This window comes from Gallinula chloropus (assembly GCF_964237585.1).
Source record: "Gallinula chloropus genome assembly, chromosome: 13".
Classification (NCBI taxonomy): domain Eukaryota; kingdom Metazoa; phylum Chordata; class Aves; order Gruiformes; family Rallidae; genus Gallinula; species Gallinula chloropus.
Window position 1 is genome coordinate 11,922,827 of NC_140098.1, and position 16,307 is coordinate 11,939,133.

At 39.4% G+C, this 16,307-nt stretch overlaps 1 protein-coding gene across 1 annotated transcript; it reads right to left on the minus strand.

Annotated features, from left to right (window-relative positions):
- Nucleotides 1-6,393: 6,393 nt before the first annotated feature.
- Nucleotides 6,394-16,256, minus strand: LOC311196485 (dipeptidase 2-like; the record flags this gene model as incomplete). Its single annotated transcript, XM_084270057.1, has 10 exons — nt 6,394-6,588; nt 7,735-7,870; nt 9,500-9,575; nt 10,209-10,296; nt 10,803-10,979; nt 11,465-11,534; nt 12,380-12,521; nt 14,707-14,836; nt 15,279-15,405; nt 16,129-16,256. The coding sequence occupies 10 exons, from the start codon at nt 16,254-16,256 to the stop codon at nt 6,394-6,396; spliced, it is 1,269 nt and encodes a 422-aa protein (XP_084126183.1).
- Between the last annotated feature and the right edge of the window lie 51 nt (nt 16,257-16,307).

Genomic DNA, 16,307 nt, shown 5'->3' on the forward strand with positions numbered 1-16,307 from the left:
TGAAATTTACTAAGTCTTAGAGATTTTTTTCACCATTCAATCAGATTCTGTAAGTTGAAATAAGAAGACCTGGATCAAAGTTTTACCTGCTAAAATTGTTAAACATTGCAGTAAGTTTCCAGGTAGGATTAAGACACTGGAAAAATACCACTGAGTGATTGTTGTGGTTTTTTTCTTTCTATTTTAGAGGATCAATTTTCAGTTCAGTTACATTTTTAGGATGGATAGATTTGTCATTCTCTCTTTAATTTTTAAAGGGCTTAGAGAAGAAACTGAGCACAGGCATAGACAAGAATCTTTAGACATTGAATTTACAGGAGGATGCTCAGGAAAGTTAATCCAAATTGACTTTTCAAAGCTATATTAAACAGGGTTTTTTTCTAAATATTTGTATTCCAGACAAAAGGACCTTCTTTTGATTTGTCTGACAAAACCTGTATTCAGTTTTAATCTTAATTATTTTAATCTGTTTCTCAGCAACAACCCACAGGGGAACTTGAATTCTTGCTTCCTGGGCTCTGGGCTTTGCTTTCATTGCAGAACTGGTGAAAGCAGTAATTTATGAAAACACTAAGATCAAGTGCTGAGAACAGACTTTGGAGAAAAATGTTTACCCAATGCATAGGGAAAAATATTATCTTTGTGACGTTTACAGAGCAATTTGAGGAGAAGCAACAGAAACGGAGCAAAATTAAGTACCCTCTCCTTTGAGTTCTGATCGTTAAGGCTAGAAGCTTGTTTAGAAGCACCAGCATGTCTGTGATAGAAGCTCAATGCTGCAGTTGATTTACTTCGCTTTTTTCCATTATTTGTTGACTGATGACAGAAGCAGATGAACCAAGTCTAAAAACTCTCTGAGATCACAGCTTTAGGGGAGAGATTGTTGTTGGTTTTGCTTTGCAAGAAAAAAAGAAACAACAGCTTCCCAGGTTGCAATAGTTTCTCAGACAGTACAGACAAAAAAATGCCACCTTTGCAGTTTGAGTGCCAGGAAGTGAAACGACCTGCAGACAGCTGTCTGGTAGTACTAGACCAAGTGACTGAAAGGCTCTAGCTCGATCATCAAAGAGCCCAGACATCTTTGAAATACAAAAATGGGACAGAAATACTTCCTATTGTCACAAATTTTGTTTTTCCTCTGCCAGAAATTACATAATGGACTTATAAATAAATACGACGGTTGGTAAAAGCTTTGCCATTTCTCTGGTTTCAGAAGACTAAAAAAAAGAAATATTCTAGCAGGACCTAACACCCACCACCGCCTCAAGTTGTTCTATGTCTGTAGGTAAGATATCAAAACAAAAATCAAGAACAGGTTAAAAAAAATGATAGTTCTTGAGATACTGAATCAAGCTTTCCAAAATGCTCCAAAAAGCATTATCCAGCATCACCACTTGTCTGACATACTGCTCTGGGTCTGCAAATGAAATCCAGCAAATCTAAGGAGCAAATGAAAGCCAGCATTAGTGGGAAGAATCTTCTGCTTGCTTAATTTTTTTGTAGTAGACATGCTTCCAGAAGCACTTCCAGAATTTGAAGCACTTTGATAATTTCCACATGTATAAATCCAGAGAAGAGAGATCAGAGGAGCTGCTCCTTTCAGTAGCAACTGGAAGAAATCCAAGTTGCTGCAGTATCACTCTGCTTTTCCACTCCTCCCCTCCACAGCACTGAACATGGTTAACCCAATCACTGACATGATGAGCAGGAAACCCATCTCTCAAGGGAGAAAAACAGTTTTCAGCTACATCAGCTCTGTGAACCAGCTAACCATACAGTTACACAAGCACCACTGCTGTCACAACTAAGGGGAGACAAGATGCAGTAAAGAGAGAGAATAGGACTGATGAAGCCAAAGCTGACAATGGCATAAGCTGTTGAATGTTAGGTTAGGTGATGGAGATGCAGTGATACCCAGCTTTTCAGAGTTGACTGTGAGCTGCAGATGCCCACTGAACTTTATGTTTAAGATCACACAGAAGTTTAAAAACTTACATAGGTGATTAGACTTAATGCTTGATGTTTACTGAGTTTGAAACACAGAAATACAGTGGCATATTTCTTGAGCAGCTCAATGATGCACAAGAAGAAATGCAGATGTTAAGCACCAGTACAGTTCAGTAGTCTGTATCCACTGTTAAAAAATGCAAAAGTCCTTCTATGGACAAAAAAAATTCACCTACTGAGTGGAAGTTGAATACATGAACCAAACTACTCAGATTTTCATAACAGATAGCTATATGTGTTAGACCAGACTTTTTAGGCTTGGTTTGTAGCATTGCCACTTAGCCAGATGAGACAACTGAGAATTGCTTCTTTCTGTGGATGCCACAGTCCATTAGTCTGGAAACGGATAGTACTGGGGGAAGGGCGCTGGCATCAATCTTTTAGAATGAAATCAATAGTCTGCATCGCCATTATGTCTGTGGGGTTTGGCTGTTTATATCACACATATGAAAGCATGAGCTTTGGATTGTTAAAGATGTCTTGAATTTTGGATCTTATTTAGAAAATCAGCCTGAAGTACTTCATAGCACATAATTTTTGAGATTTACAGAAATAGCAATAACTATTTTCAGAATCCACGTTAGCACAACTCATTATTTAGAAGAGATAAATAATGACTTGCATTCTTCCACTTGGCAGCCAACAAAGCTTATTACAAAGCTAGTATCTCAATTATATCTTGACTTCACTGGTACCACTAGCCATAATAGAATCTGTCAGTCGAGCTAGCATGCATTTGAAATTACCAATGCAAATTGCTCTTATTAATCGGTGGAGGGCAAAAGCATTCAATTTCAGAATGAATCATCCTCTCCATTGGGAGGCAGAAATCAGAGTGCAACCATTTTATGCTTGAGCTATTAGAAATGCAGCGTTACGACTACTACTATGAGCTGCTGTCAGTAGGACTGGAGAATCTAGGACTCAGACTTAAGGGTCACTATTGGTTTTCTGACAGCAGCCACAGCCACAGCTTACACGATTTTACTTTTGAAATGGAGTTCGAATGAAAAGCCCTTCTAATGTGCTTCAAGCTGTGTGATTTTGATTAAGACCAATAAACTAACTGCATCCCTTAGGTAAGCTAGATATCACGTGTGTGATGCATAAGATCCCATTTCTTGTTTGCTGATTTTGCACTCTGACATTAGTTTCTCACAAGTGGCTTACTTGAAGCATTCTGAATTAATATTGTAACTAGTAATGGGAAAAATGGGACTTCTAGATCATCATGCATTGGTGACATATGCCACCAAAGCCTAACTTCATTGCATGCAACCTGTCTAGTTCCCCGTAGTTCTTTGTTCTCCGTGACTATCTTAATCAAATGAGATTCACTGTTGTCACGGAGTCACTGCAATGACAGAGTCCTTCATGTTCCCCTTCCATAGGCACTTACTCAGACTTATCTATAGGTTAGGTGCTGAGTGAAGGTGAGGGTGGCTGTCTATGGGGGATCACAATAGTTTACTCATAGAATATCAGAACTGTGTGATAGCTTAAAATTAGGTTGAATTAAAACTCCAGTGGCTTTTCTTGACCTGAGTGTATTTGCTTGGCATGAGTGACTGGAGTAGAGAAGCCTTGGGTCACAAACTGTAACTAAACCTTAGCTGAACCTTGGTTGGTCAAAGGGGAGAGGTACCGGGTGGGAGTCATACACAGGGAGATAAACTGGAACAAGCCTATAATTCAAGGAAAAGACCTTCAAAGAGGAAGAGAAACTGTTTTATCTCATGTGAACAGAGGACAGACAAGATCCAGGTGCAGATAAGATGGGACGATGGTGAAACTGGATGAACAGATAAAATTCACAAGATATTACTCCCATCATCACAGAAGAAAAACAGCATTGAAGCAAATCAATGGTCAAAGAGGCTATTCATGTCACTTGGACAGTGTGTGAACACCTCCTGTGGTAGATTGTGAGGCCTTAAAAGGCACAGGAAAATAACCAAGGGGGGTCCCCCTCTGCAGAAGCTCGATCTGAAATAAACAGACACAGTGGTAGAACCAAGGGTCTGAAGTCTTCTTTAGAGTCAGATGCTGAGACAGGATACAGATGCACCTAGATTCTTCTCTGAAGAGTTTAGAAAGCAAGGGGGTGCAACCTAAACCCTGTGACTCTTCAGGAGGGTCTTCTTGGACTCCTCTATAACAATGCCTACATCCAGGACACTCCACTGTTAAACCTACATGACTTTCTCCTGCCTGCCATGGGGAGGATACCTGCTCTGTGAAAAGCAGGCCCAGAGCTCTCAGGATACCCTGGCTTGCTTTCTGCAGCAAGAGTTGCACAGTTCTTTCAGGGTTTCCTAGAGTTCTCAATATTTAAATCATTTTGTGAGATTACACCAGTATCTATACACAATTTTAAACTTTATTTTATTTAAATTCCATATATATGTTTTATCATAAATTTATGAATTATTTGACTGCTTTATGCAATTAATGCAATATGCTATAGATGAAGCAAGGAAATAAATTACAAGTATCTATAGTATGGTGCAATCAGTCATATAGAATTATTATCCACAGAGTTGTAGGGGTTGGAAGGGACCTTGAGAGAGCATCGAGTCCAACCCCCAAGAAAAGGAATATATTTTTAATCCATGTTGTGTTGGGGGAAGAAGGTAGAAATTCGCAGGCAGGAAAGGAACAACACAGTGGAAAGAAAAAGGCTGGAAGGAATAAGAAGTACTGACAGGAGGTTAATATTTTCCCTGTTGAATTCATATTTTACCAGTAAACCAAAGTTGTGATGGCAGCCAAGCAGTATCAGGAAAACAAGACTTCTGAATCAGTGCAGTAATTCCCCATTGTAGATGCATAAGCAGGATCAGCATTTATTGAGAAACTATTCTTAAAAACTTGGCTTGTATGCAACTAGATGATTCAACGTGATTGGGAAAGAATTGGGTAAGTGGCAGTTGTGTATTCAGGATATACCTACCAAGGAGACCGCCTTATCAGTTTAACGAAGCTTCATTTTGAAGCGATAAAAGAACAGTCCCAGAAATGCCTCTTGCATGTGGAATGCAGAAGGGAATGGCAGGAGCAGTCTGCAGTGACTGTAGAAACTGACGTGCTGTTTCCATTCTGTCCATGCTTAGCCTTCTCTTTCAGATGTTAAATACTTTGTGTGTTCACAAATGCTATCCTTAGATCAATTACAGGACATTTTATTTTACACTAAGGCTAAGTTCTGGAGATGCCATACTAGTAAATGAAAACACATGATGGGATAAAAATCACAATTAACAGCAAGTATCATGAGAAGGCATTTACCAGCAAACACTGGGAAACGACCCTACAAAGATATAGTGCTGCCATCTTACAATTTCATTATGAATCTCAGGTTATTTGATTAAAATTCTAGGTTTGAGCCATACTAGCCTACCAAGAATAGGCTTATTGCAATATATGCTCTTCTCTATAACAGTAGCTTCTAACCTCACATACCTTGTGTATTTGAAAATGTGTTCCAATGCCTGAAACAGCAGAAGATTTATAATAAAGGATTTCTTTCTAATCTCATGTATATGAATCCTCTGACAGTGGTCTGATTTTAGCCAGCTAGAATAAGAATAAAATAATAAAACCTGTTACTGATAAGTATCATAGTGAAAAAGATTTCCAGAAAGCTGTAGAACATTGTAACAAGAGTTTTATTTAAGTGTTCATTTTATATTTTTCAGAGTGCAATACAAATATCAGAACAAGATCTCACCCTGAGCAGCCAAGATTCCAGGCATTCGCCTGGTCAACTGTGCCTGAACGTAGGCACCTACCTCCACCCTTCAGTAACTCTCCAGCTGCCCACTCTCCTCACCAGGGTTCAAAAATAAGGATTTAGTACTTCAGGACAGATCCCTAAGTGGTAGGCATGAAATCTGATTTGAAATAACCACATCATCCATCTTGTCATCTGAAAACAAAACAAAATGTAACCCCCCCACCTTTTCTGACTAAGCCATGAACTAATCCTGAACATTGTATGATCTAACAAGAATATCTGAAAATATCTCAGCACTGCTGCTTTAATCATTTTGTCTAGTTCCTACATGGAACTCCAGTATTTACATCAAGTGCCACAATATGGGTGCCAAAACCATCTGCCAAGTATTAGAGAATTTATTCATTAGATGGGAATACTTCTCATTAGCAGTGTTGGTCCTGGTTTAGCCAAAATGACACAGCATTTATTATTCCAAATTCTGAATGCTTTTGCTAGAACATTTAAAATCTCCATTAGATTTTAAGTATGCAGGTGAATTTATAGAAGTTACATAAAACATTTGCATACCTTTACACTGACAAAACCTTAAAAAGATCAGTAGTTACATAGAGATTACTCCATACATTTATCTCTGGACTCCATAGATCTTATGACTTATAATACAATATTAAATATGATACAGGTACAAGCATCAGACTGAAAGGTTGTGCCACAGAAGGAAATCCAAAGGACCTGGCTGTCTGAGGCTGATGATTATGTAGGTCTAGACGACAGGGATTTTTTACTTCTTCTTGCAGAATTTCACTTTCACCTACATCCATTAGTCCAGTAGTGTCCTGCACCTAGAAAAATTCAAAAGGTTGCCCCTGAAAGCCAGACTGGCACAACAGCAAAATTTTCTAATGAGTTAGAAATTCAACTCAAATTGTACTGCAGAAACACATCTGAATATGAGGAAATCAACATCATTACCCTGATGTTTGCATTCCTATTTAACACTTCCCAGAATTCAGTATAGATACTTTACAGGCAAGAGTCACAGGTCTGACCCTTCTTTTTCTTGGCTCCCTCCATATATTGATTAAAAACCTGGAAAGCCTTAAGCAAGCTCATGAGCTTCCTTCCCTGAAGTCAGCCCACAGTCTCACGACAGAGCTTCAAGCATCTCTAACTCAAAAGGAAAAAAATTACTATATCTCACAGATCAGTTAGATGTGCTGAACGTTAACCTCTTCATAATGCCAAACACACGTTAGGTAGATATTTTGGTAGATTAACTGGAATGGTATGAAATTCCCTGATTTCTGGTAATCTAACATAGTCCAAAAGCCAACTGGAAAAAAGATCACTGAGAAATATATATTGTCTCTAAGACTTTGTATGTAACATCTACTTACTTATCCCTGTAAATAAAAACAGGAGGCGGCAAATAGTTTGAAAGTTTCGACAGGGTTTTGTAAAAGTTACAGTTTAGGGGGTCCTTATTCTCATAAAGCCTCTCTCCTTCCCTACTGTCCTCCCTCATCCTTCTGGATTAGCTTCTACCATCTTACTTTTAAAGCTCATGGTCATATTGTCATTCTGTTTATGGCTTCTTAGTAATCTGGTTGTAGCAGGAGACTTTTGGGTAGCAGCCCAACCCCATGACAAGAATTATATTGATTTGCAGGAGTCAGCATTCCTTACTGCACCAGTGAACACACTCAGACTATGACACTAGTACATCCACAGTTTCTCCAAACCATGAAGTGATTTCTATTTAGAAGTCAGTGATGTGTGAGCTTTGTCCTCACTTTCCTTTATTCTGCTAACACTCTACTGGTGTCTTGGTCTCTTTCCCAGAATTTGAAATTATTGCATTAAGTGCTTACATTCCCTCATAGATCTGTCACTGGAGGGAGGGTGGGGTGGAGGGAAGCAGCAAGACACCCACAGTTCCTCTCTCCCTCTTAGTAAGAATCAAGATTCAGTTTAGTTTTTAAACTTACACGTTCCACTTCCCTGAAGACACGGAGAAAATTCTCCCTTAAGACCCCTTTGAGTTCGGTTTCACTCCATCCTCTTCTAAGAAGTTCCTCAATCAAAGCAGGGTATTTAGAAACGTCTTCCAGTCCCTCAGGGAAACTGTTGGCAAGAATCACACAATAACATTCAATACACACCACTGAAGAAATGTAGAAAAATATTTTTTTTCTTGTGCATGTATTCACTTTTGGAGTGAATTCACTTCACTCCAATTCTTCCTCGGAAAAGTTAAAAAAAACAATGACTAATTCAGCTGACAAACAAAAGCAGGACTGGGTCACAATTTAAGGCTTTTCCTACACAGAGGATCCCATTAGCAGAACAAAACTCTATTCTGGAATGAAGATGCAGTTCTGTATAGGCAGAACAGCAGCATGGAGAATATTAAAACAAAAGGACAAAACCCCAAACTCATGTATGCATTAATCCACACTCTGTATCTGGCATTTAAAGCAAGAAAAGCTTTAACTCCAGCTGTGCCACAGATGGAGTTGGTGCAATCCTCTTATGTAACTGAGAACAAAAGGGAACCTGCAAGCATACGAGGAGCTAAGGAGCTGCAGGCAATTTTGTGCACTCTGTTGTTTACAAAGTAATTTTTCCAGAGAAAATACAATTAGAGTAACTATGCTGCTTTGAGTGTAGTAGTTTAGGCAGTGAAAAGAAAACTATTCAGGACCTTCCACTGAAGAAATTTTTAAAAAGCAAAATTGACCTATGTCTTGTGCTACTTCTTATCAAAATAAAAAAGAACTAGAAGACACTTCAAAACCTGCATTAAACAGCTGTTTGAAATTGCATTTCCATGACTTCGTTTTGAAGTAACTGATAAGTTCTGTTCTTTTGCTTTTCTGCAGGGGTGTGGTGATAAGCATATCTCAAGAAATCACTGCCATTACTTTGCAGCAGGTCTTAGGACCTTAACAACTCCACCACCAATTGAACTTTGTGCAATAAAATGTGTCCATTTGTTGCAAACTGTATTTTTATTTTGGAGAGGATTGTTTCAGAGCTGTGAATAGCTAACTGTCATGGAAGCTAACACACTGTGTGTGATGTGAGACTGTGACTTTCATCACCCAATTATGTCTGATCTCAGGGGAAAAAAAAATGCAGATGAAGATGCAACAGCAAGATAAGAAAGCAAGAACAGTTTTAGGGCTGGTTTTGCCAGCAAACTCCACCCAATCTTCATTTATTTCCTGTGCTGTAATGATACTAGCACAGGAGTGAAGAGGAGAGGTTATGCTGTAGGCTGTTCACCATGCTCTGCTTGTCTCAAAGACATCCCAAGCCCCATAGCAAGAATGGTTTCATGCCCTAAAACACTTCTGGCTTTCGCCACTAGAAAGTAATAGTGTTGTAGAGAGTTTTGCAGCATGTCTTTGTGCTAACACATTTACTATCTAAAGGCTGAGGTAACTTTTCCATCATTCATCTTTGGATTTGGGGGGAAAGGACCCTCTATCACTGGCTTTTTATGTACAAACCTCTGACCAGAACAGGCAATTGCGGAGTTCACAAGGCATTAGAATCCATTTCCACATTTTAGCACTGCTTCATAAGTTCTAGAAAGGCATCATTGTGCCCCTCTTTCATAAATCTTGTTTTAGTACCCATCACAAGACAACTTCCCATAACTCTTACTCTACCTTCTTTTTCCCCAAAAGGAACTAAAACCTTCTTATTTTAAGGAGCAGATGTCAATGTATGTAGAATGTTACTAACTTTTCCACTCCATCGTAGTCACCACCAATTCCTATTGATTCTGGACCTGCAATTTTCTTTATATGGTCAAAATGATCTGAAAGAAAATAGCAAAGAAAACAGAATCTAAGTATCCAGCAAGAAGAAATAATATAGTTCAGACCTGTGGGCACTAGGTGACCTCCTTTATCATGAATTCTTAATAAAATCATTTAAAAAAAAAAAGTCAAAAGACACCCTGATAATACAGGTTAAAATTTAATAATAGAGTTGACTTATTCTGAATCGTTACTGTTGCTTAACTACATGCTGTTATTAAGCACATCAGGCAGAAATTTTCAAAATAACAGCTATACTGATAAGATGCCAATGAGGAAGAAGACATGGTCATCACAGCACATCAATTCCCAACAAGTAGCTCACATATACTGACAAATTTTTCATTATCCATTACATACTTATGCTTTTCCCTCTTAATTACAAGGGTTTAAGACATTTTCCAGAAAGTAACAACTACTTTGGAATTAATGGTTCTTGGCTCCATTTGGGAGCATGATGTCCCTCCAGCTACACACCTTGTGCTTCTTGCTATTGTTTAATGAATATTAGCTCAAAAATTCCTAGAGCTGGGGTAAGGTGTGGAAGGCAATAAACACTATCTGAAAAACAACACAAACATCAGGAAAATCATAGAAGTGATGCACAAAACTACAGTACATTAACTTCAAACCTGCAAGGGTATAAATATTAACAACTTTTCTGCCACAGGCCAGTACATCTGCGTTGAAAGTCACCATGATAATTCCCCTGTTCTTTTTCTGAAAGATATGAAGAGACAGGTGATGAGTCCTGTGTCCTGCAAATCTCATGGGCATCTCATATAGATCCTTCTACATCCATCCATCAGTGAGCATAACAACACTCTTAAAAGTCAAAGCTTAGCTGGCAACATAAGGCTTTGCCTCTCTGTTCTTTACCCCGCGTTCACTGTATTCCCATGTAGTGTGAGTTAGCAGAAGTCCAGTGACTACTTCAAACAATGTCAGAGTATTTGCAGACACTTTGGGTTTGTAGCCAAAGGCAAAACACAGGCTAAAGAAAACTTCTCTGAAGCAATTATGTAACTTGCTGGTCCAGGATCTGCCTATAAATCCAATTCAAGAGGTGAAAAGTGAACACCTTGACTTGAATGCACAAAAGGCTTGCCTCAGACTAGCCTAACATAGCCACTAAAACAAACAAAAAACCCCAAAAGAACAAACCAAAACCAAACAACCCCTCCCCCCAAAATGAAAAACAAACCAAAACCCAACATATCGCTTACCAGTTCCTGGAGGATATCATCAGGAACGTTTCTTGAATGATTACAAACAGAAAATGCAGCAGAATGGCTGAAAATCACTGGTGCTTTTGAGATTTTAAGTGCATCTTTTGCTGTGGAATATGAAGTATGAGATAAATCTATCATCATACCCAGACGATTCATCTCCTTTACCACTTCCTAAAACAGATTTACAGGTATCAGTGTCAGTATTAAGTTTTCTTAAAGGAAACCGTTTAGCTGATATATGTAAACAGATAAATAAATTCTGCAGCTGGACATAAACATGCTATGCCTATATGGGTTTCTATTTGCCTATTATTTTAATTGTAATCTATTCACTCACAGTTAAGTAGCACAGGACCACATGCTCAAAACTTAGAAAACTTGGTCATTCTAAAATAAATTCACATCCAACTACTTCTGCATATTAATTTATACATCTGATCCATGTTAAAACAATTATTATAATTAAATCTAGTGCTTCTTTAACCCTAAGGAACTTTGCAGGAAATTTGGTTTTACTAAACCCTGATTACCTTCTAACATTCAAAAGCTTCCAGTAATTAATTTTTAATGACAAATTGCCTTTGAAAAGCTAAGGCCAGAAGTTGCTAGTTGCATGAGAGATTGCTTAGATAAGGGTTCAACAAAAAGATCCTTACTTGGCCAAATGCAGTCAGACCAATAACATTAGGATAAAAGCTGTGTATTCCTTTCGATGATGACTCAGACCTTAAAAAGGGGATTGAGAGAGGAGCAACATCATGTTATTCTGGAGACTACAGTATAAGGAACTGAAACTTCTTACGCTACACACAAAAATCATTACCCTGTCACATAGTCAAATGTAGGCATAATGAGCTACACAATACATAATTTGTTCTCACAGTGGGTTTTATGTTTGTAACTGTCTCCTGCATGTTTCACCTTCAGGTTCAGGACTGTTTGTAAAGCAATGCAAGATAAGCAAAGAGATGCTTTTCAGAAATTTACTGATTAAACAAAATTTTCTGATTTGTTCGGAGAAAAAAGATACACTGAAATGTCAGTGACCTGCAGAAAGCCTACTTTTTAGCCCTCTGTGCATGTAATTCTCCTTTCCCTGAGTCAGTACAAGAAGGGATTTTGTCAATCCAGCAAAGTAGGTGCAGGAATTAAGTATCCATTCTCTGTAGCTGCATATGGGACCTGTACTTCTGAGCTGGCCCACAGAGACAGCATTGAAGGCTGCTGACTGCTGAGTTCTTACATAGCATTTACCCTCTTTTATCTACATCATGTGTATATTTACTTGGGGAGGGTGTGGGAAAGGAGTGAGGAAGTGGTGTCTGTTTCACCCTGTGTAACTTTCCATCATTGTGTTATTAACAAGGTTTAGAAGTTCCCAAATTGTCAGCATGACAAACACTATGTAACAGATCCTTCAGTTTCCCACTAAACACACAGTGATTTATTCCCCCAAACATATAATCCTTTTGTTGGTTCAGAGCCTTTCATAGGTGAACTCTGTCTGAATCCATCTTGGAGCTTCCACCACTTTGCATTAGACAATCACACAAAACGCGCACATAAGTTACCACGGTGTATTGCAGGTATGTGTTAAAGTCATGTAGCGAACACCAAGGTCATAATACATCCTCAGTGTTGCCAAACTGCTGTCGATGGAGTGACCACCTTCTATTCCAATCAAACATGCAATCCTTCTACTGTCCGAGATACCTGGAAACAATAAAGGAAGATAATTCCCAAGTAATTTCATGACAGATAAGAAGGCAGCACTACTGAGCAACAGTTGTTACTGTAAATTGCAAAGAACAATACTGACATTTTTACTGTACAGGAGCTTTTACTAGTGCATGACAAATTTTCTCATGACTGCAGTGGGCCAGGACTGTGACCAGATGTAAGGCTGAGCTACATACACAGGTTTCAATAGTGCCTAGGCAGAGCAGGCAGCCTACGGGGAGTTGTAACACACAACTCAGTCTTGGGCTGCTTCTAAGCTCTTTATCTGCGGAGACACCTCATGGGGAGCTGTGTAGATGGCTCAGACTTGAGTTGTGTTGTAAACAGACTGAAGTGGGCACTTCACAAAACCTGAAAAACCTGTATGGAGCCTTGCTAAGCCTTGGCTTCCTTCCACAAACATATGTCCTGAGTCCCAATCAAACCACTACTCAAAACTGTTTGACAAGCTCTAAGGGTCCGCATTTGGTTTCGATGGGCCAAGACAATGGGAATATGCAAGAGATAGGGCCGAAGATGTCAGGCCCAGCCCTGCATCCTGTCACACACATCAGCAAAATGAACCAAATAAAAGCCCTGGCATTCGAGCTCGTATAGGGAGCCGTTCCCCCAACCTTAGGAGGAGACCCTTCCCCCTTAGCCAGGCAGCTGGCTGAGGTAACATATTGGGAACCCTTACCTGAGAGACGGGGTAAGTGACTATTTGATATGTTTTAAGTGTGTCGTTCTGAGTGACTAACGTATGGGTAATATTTTGTGTGCTTGTGAGCTGTGATCCTATGTTTTAGGGAAGCCACAGTGGTTGTAATAAGAGTATTTTGTGGATCTTTGTGATCGTAGAGAAGCTAATTGCCTACGGGGAGTGTAACCGTGGGGTTTGTGACTCTGTTGTAGATCATTTTATTGTGTGTTGTGTTGGCAGCAGAGTATTTTGTGGATCTTTGTGATTGTAATATTTTGTGTGCTTGTGAGCTGTGATCCTGTGTTTTAGGGAAGCCACAGTGGTTGTGGTAAGAGTATTTTGTGGATCTTTGTGATTGTAATCAGTGTGGTCATACTTCCAAACTGCAATAGTGAATTCCCCATTGTATCCAACAATAACCTGCAAGTGACGTACTGAATCTGCATTCTGCTTTTTTAAAAATAAATTGCTATTAATTCTATTTTAAAAACCTGTGGTCCAGTGTCTTTCCGTCACACCAGAATCAGTTATTGTGGTTCAGTGGAAAAACAGAAGTTGTAGAGAGATGGGCGATGGTCTCTTCATCCAAGTAACAGGAGATAGGACAGGGGGAAACGGAACAAAGCTGTGCCAGGGCAGGGTCAGATTAGATGTTAGGAAAATAATTTTTACTGAAAGAATTGTCAGGGCCTGGAACAGGCTGCCCATGGAGGGTGTTCAGTCACCATCCCTGGATGCGTTTAAAAAAGGGTAGATCAGGTACTTAGGGATACAGTTTAGCATAGGGTGGGAACAGTTGCACTTTATCATCTTAAAGGTATTTTCCAACCTTGTGATTCATGATCTGTGATTCTTAAAGTTACTCTTTAAACCAGGATAGTCACAGAACTGTAGGGGTTGGAAGGGACCTCCAGAGCATCGAGTCCAACCCCCCTGCCAAAGCAGGTTCCCTAGGACAGGTCACACCGGTCAGTGTCCAGATGGGTCTTGAATATCTACAGAGAAGGAGACTCCACACCCCTCTGGGCAGCCTGTCCCAGGGCTACATCACCCTATACTGGGAAGAAGTTCTTCCACTCCAACTTGAGGCCATTGCCCCTTGTCCTCTCCCCACACACACTGAGAAGAGGCTGGCCATTTCCCTCTGTCTCCCATGCTTCAGATTTTGGTAACTATTGATCAGATCCCCTCTCAGTCTTCTTTTCTCCAGGCTGAACAGCCCCAGCTCACTCAGCCTTTCCTCATAGGGGAGATGCTCCAGGCTGTTGATCATCTTTGTGGCCCTCCACTGGACTCTTTCCAGGAGATCCCAGTCTTTTTTTGTACTGGGAAGCCCAGAGCTGGATACAGTACTCCAGGTGAGGCCTGATCAGAGTAGCGGGGAAGGCTTGCCACTGTTCAGCTCTTTGTCTTTTGCACATACCTCCCACTATCCCATTAAAAAAACCCAAAATCTGTTACAAGAAAGAGCATCACCTTCAGAAGTTGTCACAAGTTCAAGCTCTTCATAGCTGTCACACATCCTTTTGACAACATCAATTTGCTCTAAGGTCAGACGTACAGCATCTTTGTTCTGAGCGCTGCAAAGAACATACACTGACCAAAACTGAAAGAGATATTGACAAGTAAACTAGATAACATGTGTTTCAACTTGGAAAATTTCATTTGCTAACGGTGAAGTTAACGAGCACAGACCAAAATCATTTCCTACAGTTTACAAGGGAGTTGCCACTATAGTTTTTCTCCACAAAGGAAAAGTTACAATGCAAAGCAAGAGCAACCACTCCAGATGTGATTAAAGCCTCCTGACACAGTCAGCTACTCCTCAGTACAGACATAAGAGCAAGCTTAATTTATGACAAAACAAATGCCTCTGTTTTGATTAAGTGTACCAGGATAATAACACACATACTTTTGAAACACAAACATTATGGGAAGGTGTTTGTTGTTTTTTTCATTTCAAAACCAAGACCAGGCTTATTTTAGTGACTGGGAGATGGGCAAATATAAAAATACATTCCCAGACTCACAACCATGGTAGTACATACCTGAGCTCCCACATAGCCAGCCTTAAGTTTCACAAGGTTTGTGTGGGTTCTGTTGATTTCTCTTAAGTTGACGCTACTGAGTTTATTTTTGTAAAATATTCTCAGCCGCAGGGGCAAGTCATTGTGGCTAGAATTGAAAAGAAACAGGGCTTTTGAGAGAAAGAAGTTGTTCCCCTTCTAACCCAAATGTAATTTCTTCCCTGTTCATAGTCCCTTTGACCAGTAATTGGTAATAAACTTTGCAGTAGCATATGCTTAAAAGCCTCCCTTCTTTTGCAAACAAGCTTTATTTCTTAATTAGGACAGCAATAAACTTTATTACTATTATTATTCTCCTATTTTTAAAGCTGTTGTGTTTCTCTATCTGTTTTTCTCCCTATGGTTTCTGAAGAATGGAAGAACTGAAATCAATCACCATGCTCCTTAGAAGCAAGTACTTGTAATAGAATAATCAGTGCTGCCTTTGCTGCCAGGTCAAAACATTCACTACAGGCATCATTCTTTCAAGTTGTAAGTGTAGCCTGTCAAGGTATGATGCCTGCTTTATAGCTCTGCACAGAAGGCACTGCTAACGAAATATGTCATTAAATTACAGGAAGGAGACAAGGAATTATGTGAAGGGAAACAGTAAGTGGTGAAACCTGTCCAGAAAATCACAAATGCATTTAGAATATCCTGATCCTATAGTAAGTTAGTAACCTCCGAACCAAAATTCCTTCTGGATAAATCGCTGCAAGAGCAACAAACTGCTACGTGCTAGTAACAACCTATGTATCTACTGATCCAAACACACTTAGTATTTCCTCCTCAGTTATCACAAAGAGGGTTCAGTTGAACATATTTTACATACCCATCGATTAAACGTGCATGTTGCATCAGCTCAATAGCTTTCTCTTTCATTGATTTATCATAGCTGAGTAGTGCATTAGCAAAGAACAGCAACAGCAACAGGACCTTTGTTGGATATCTCATTTTCATTGTCCAGTATGCTAAAACAAAAGAAACAGCACATTCACTGATGAAAATGAA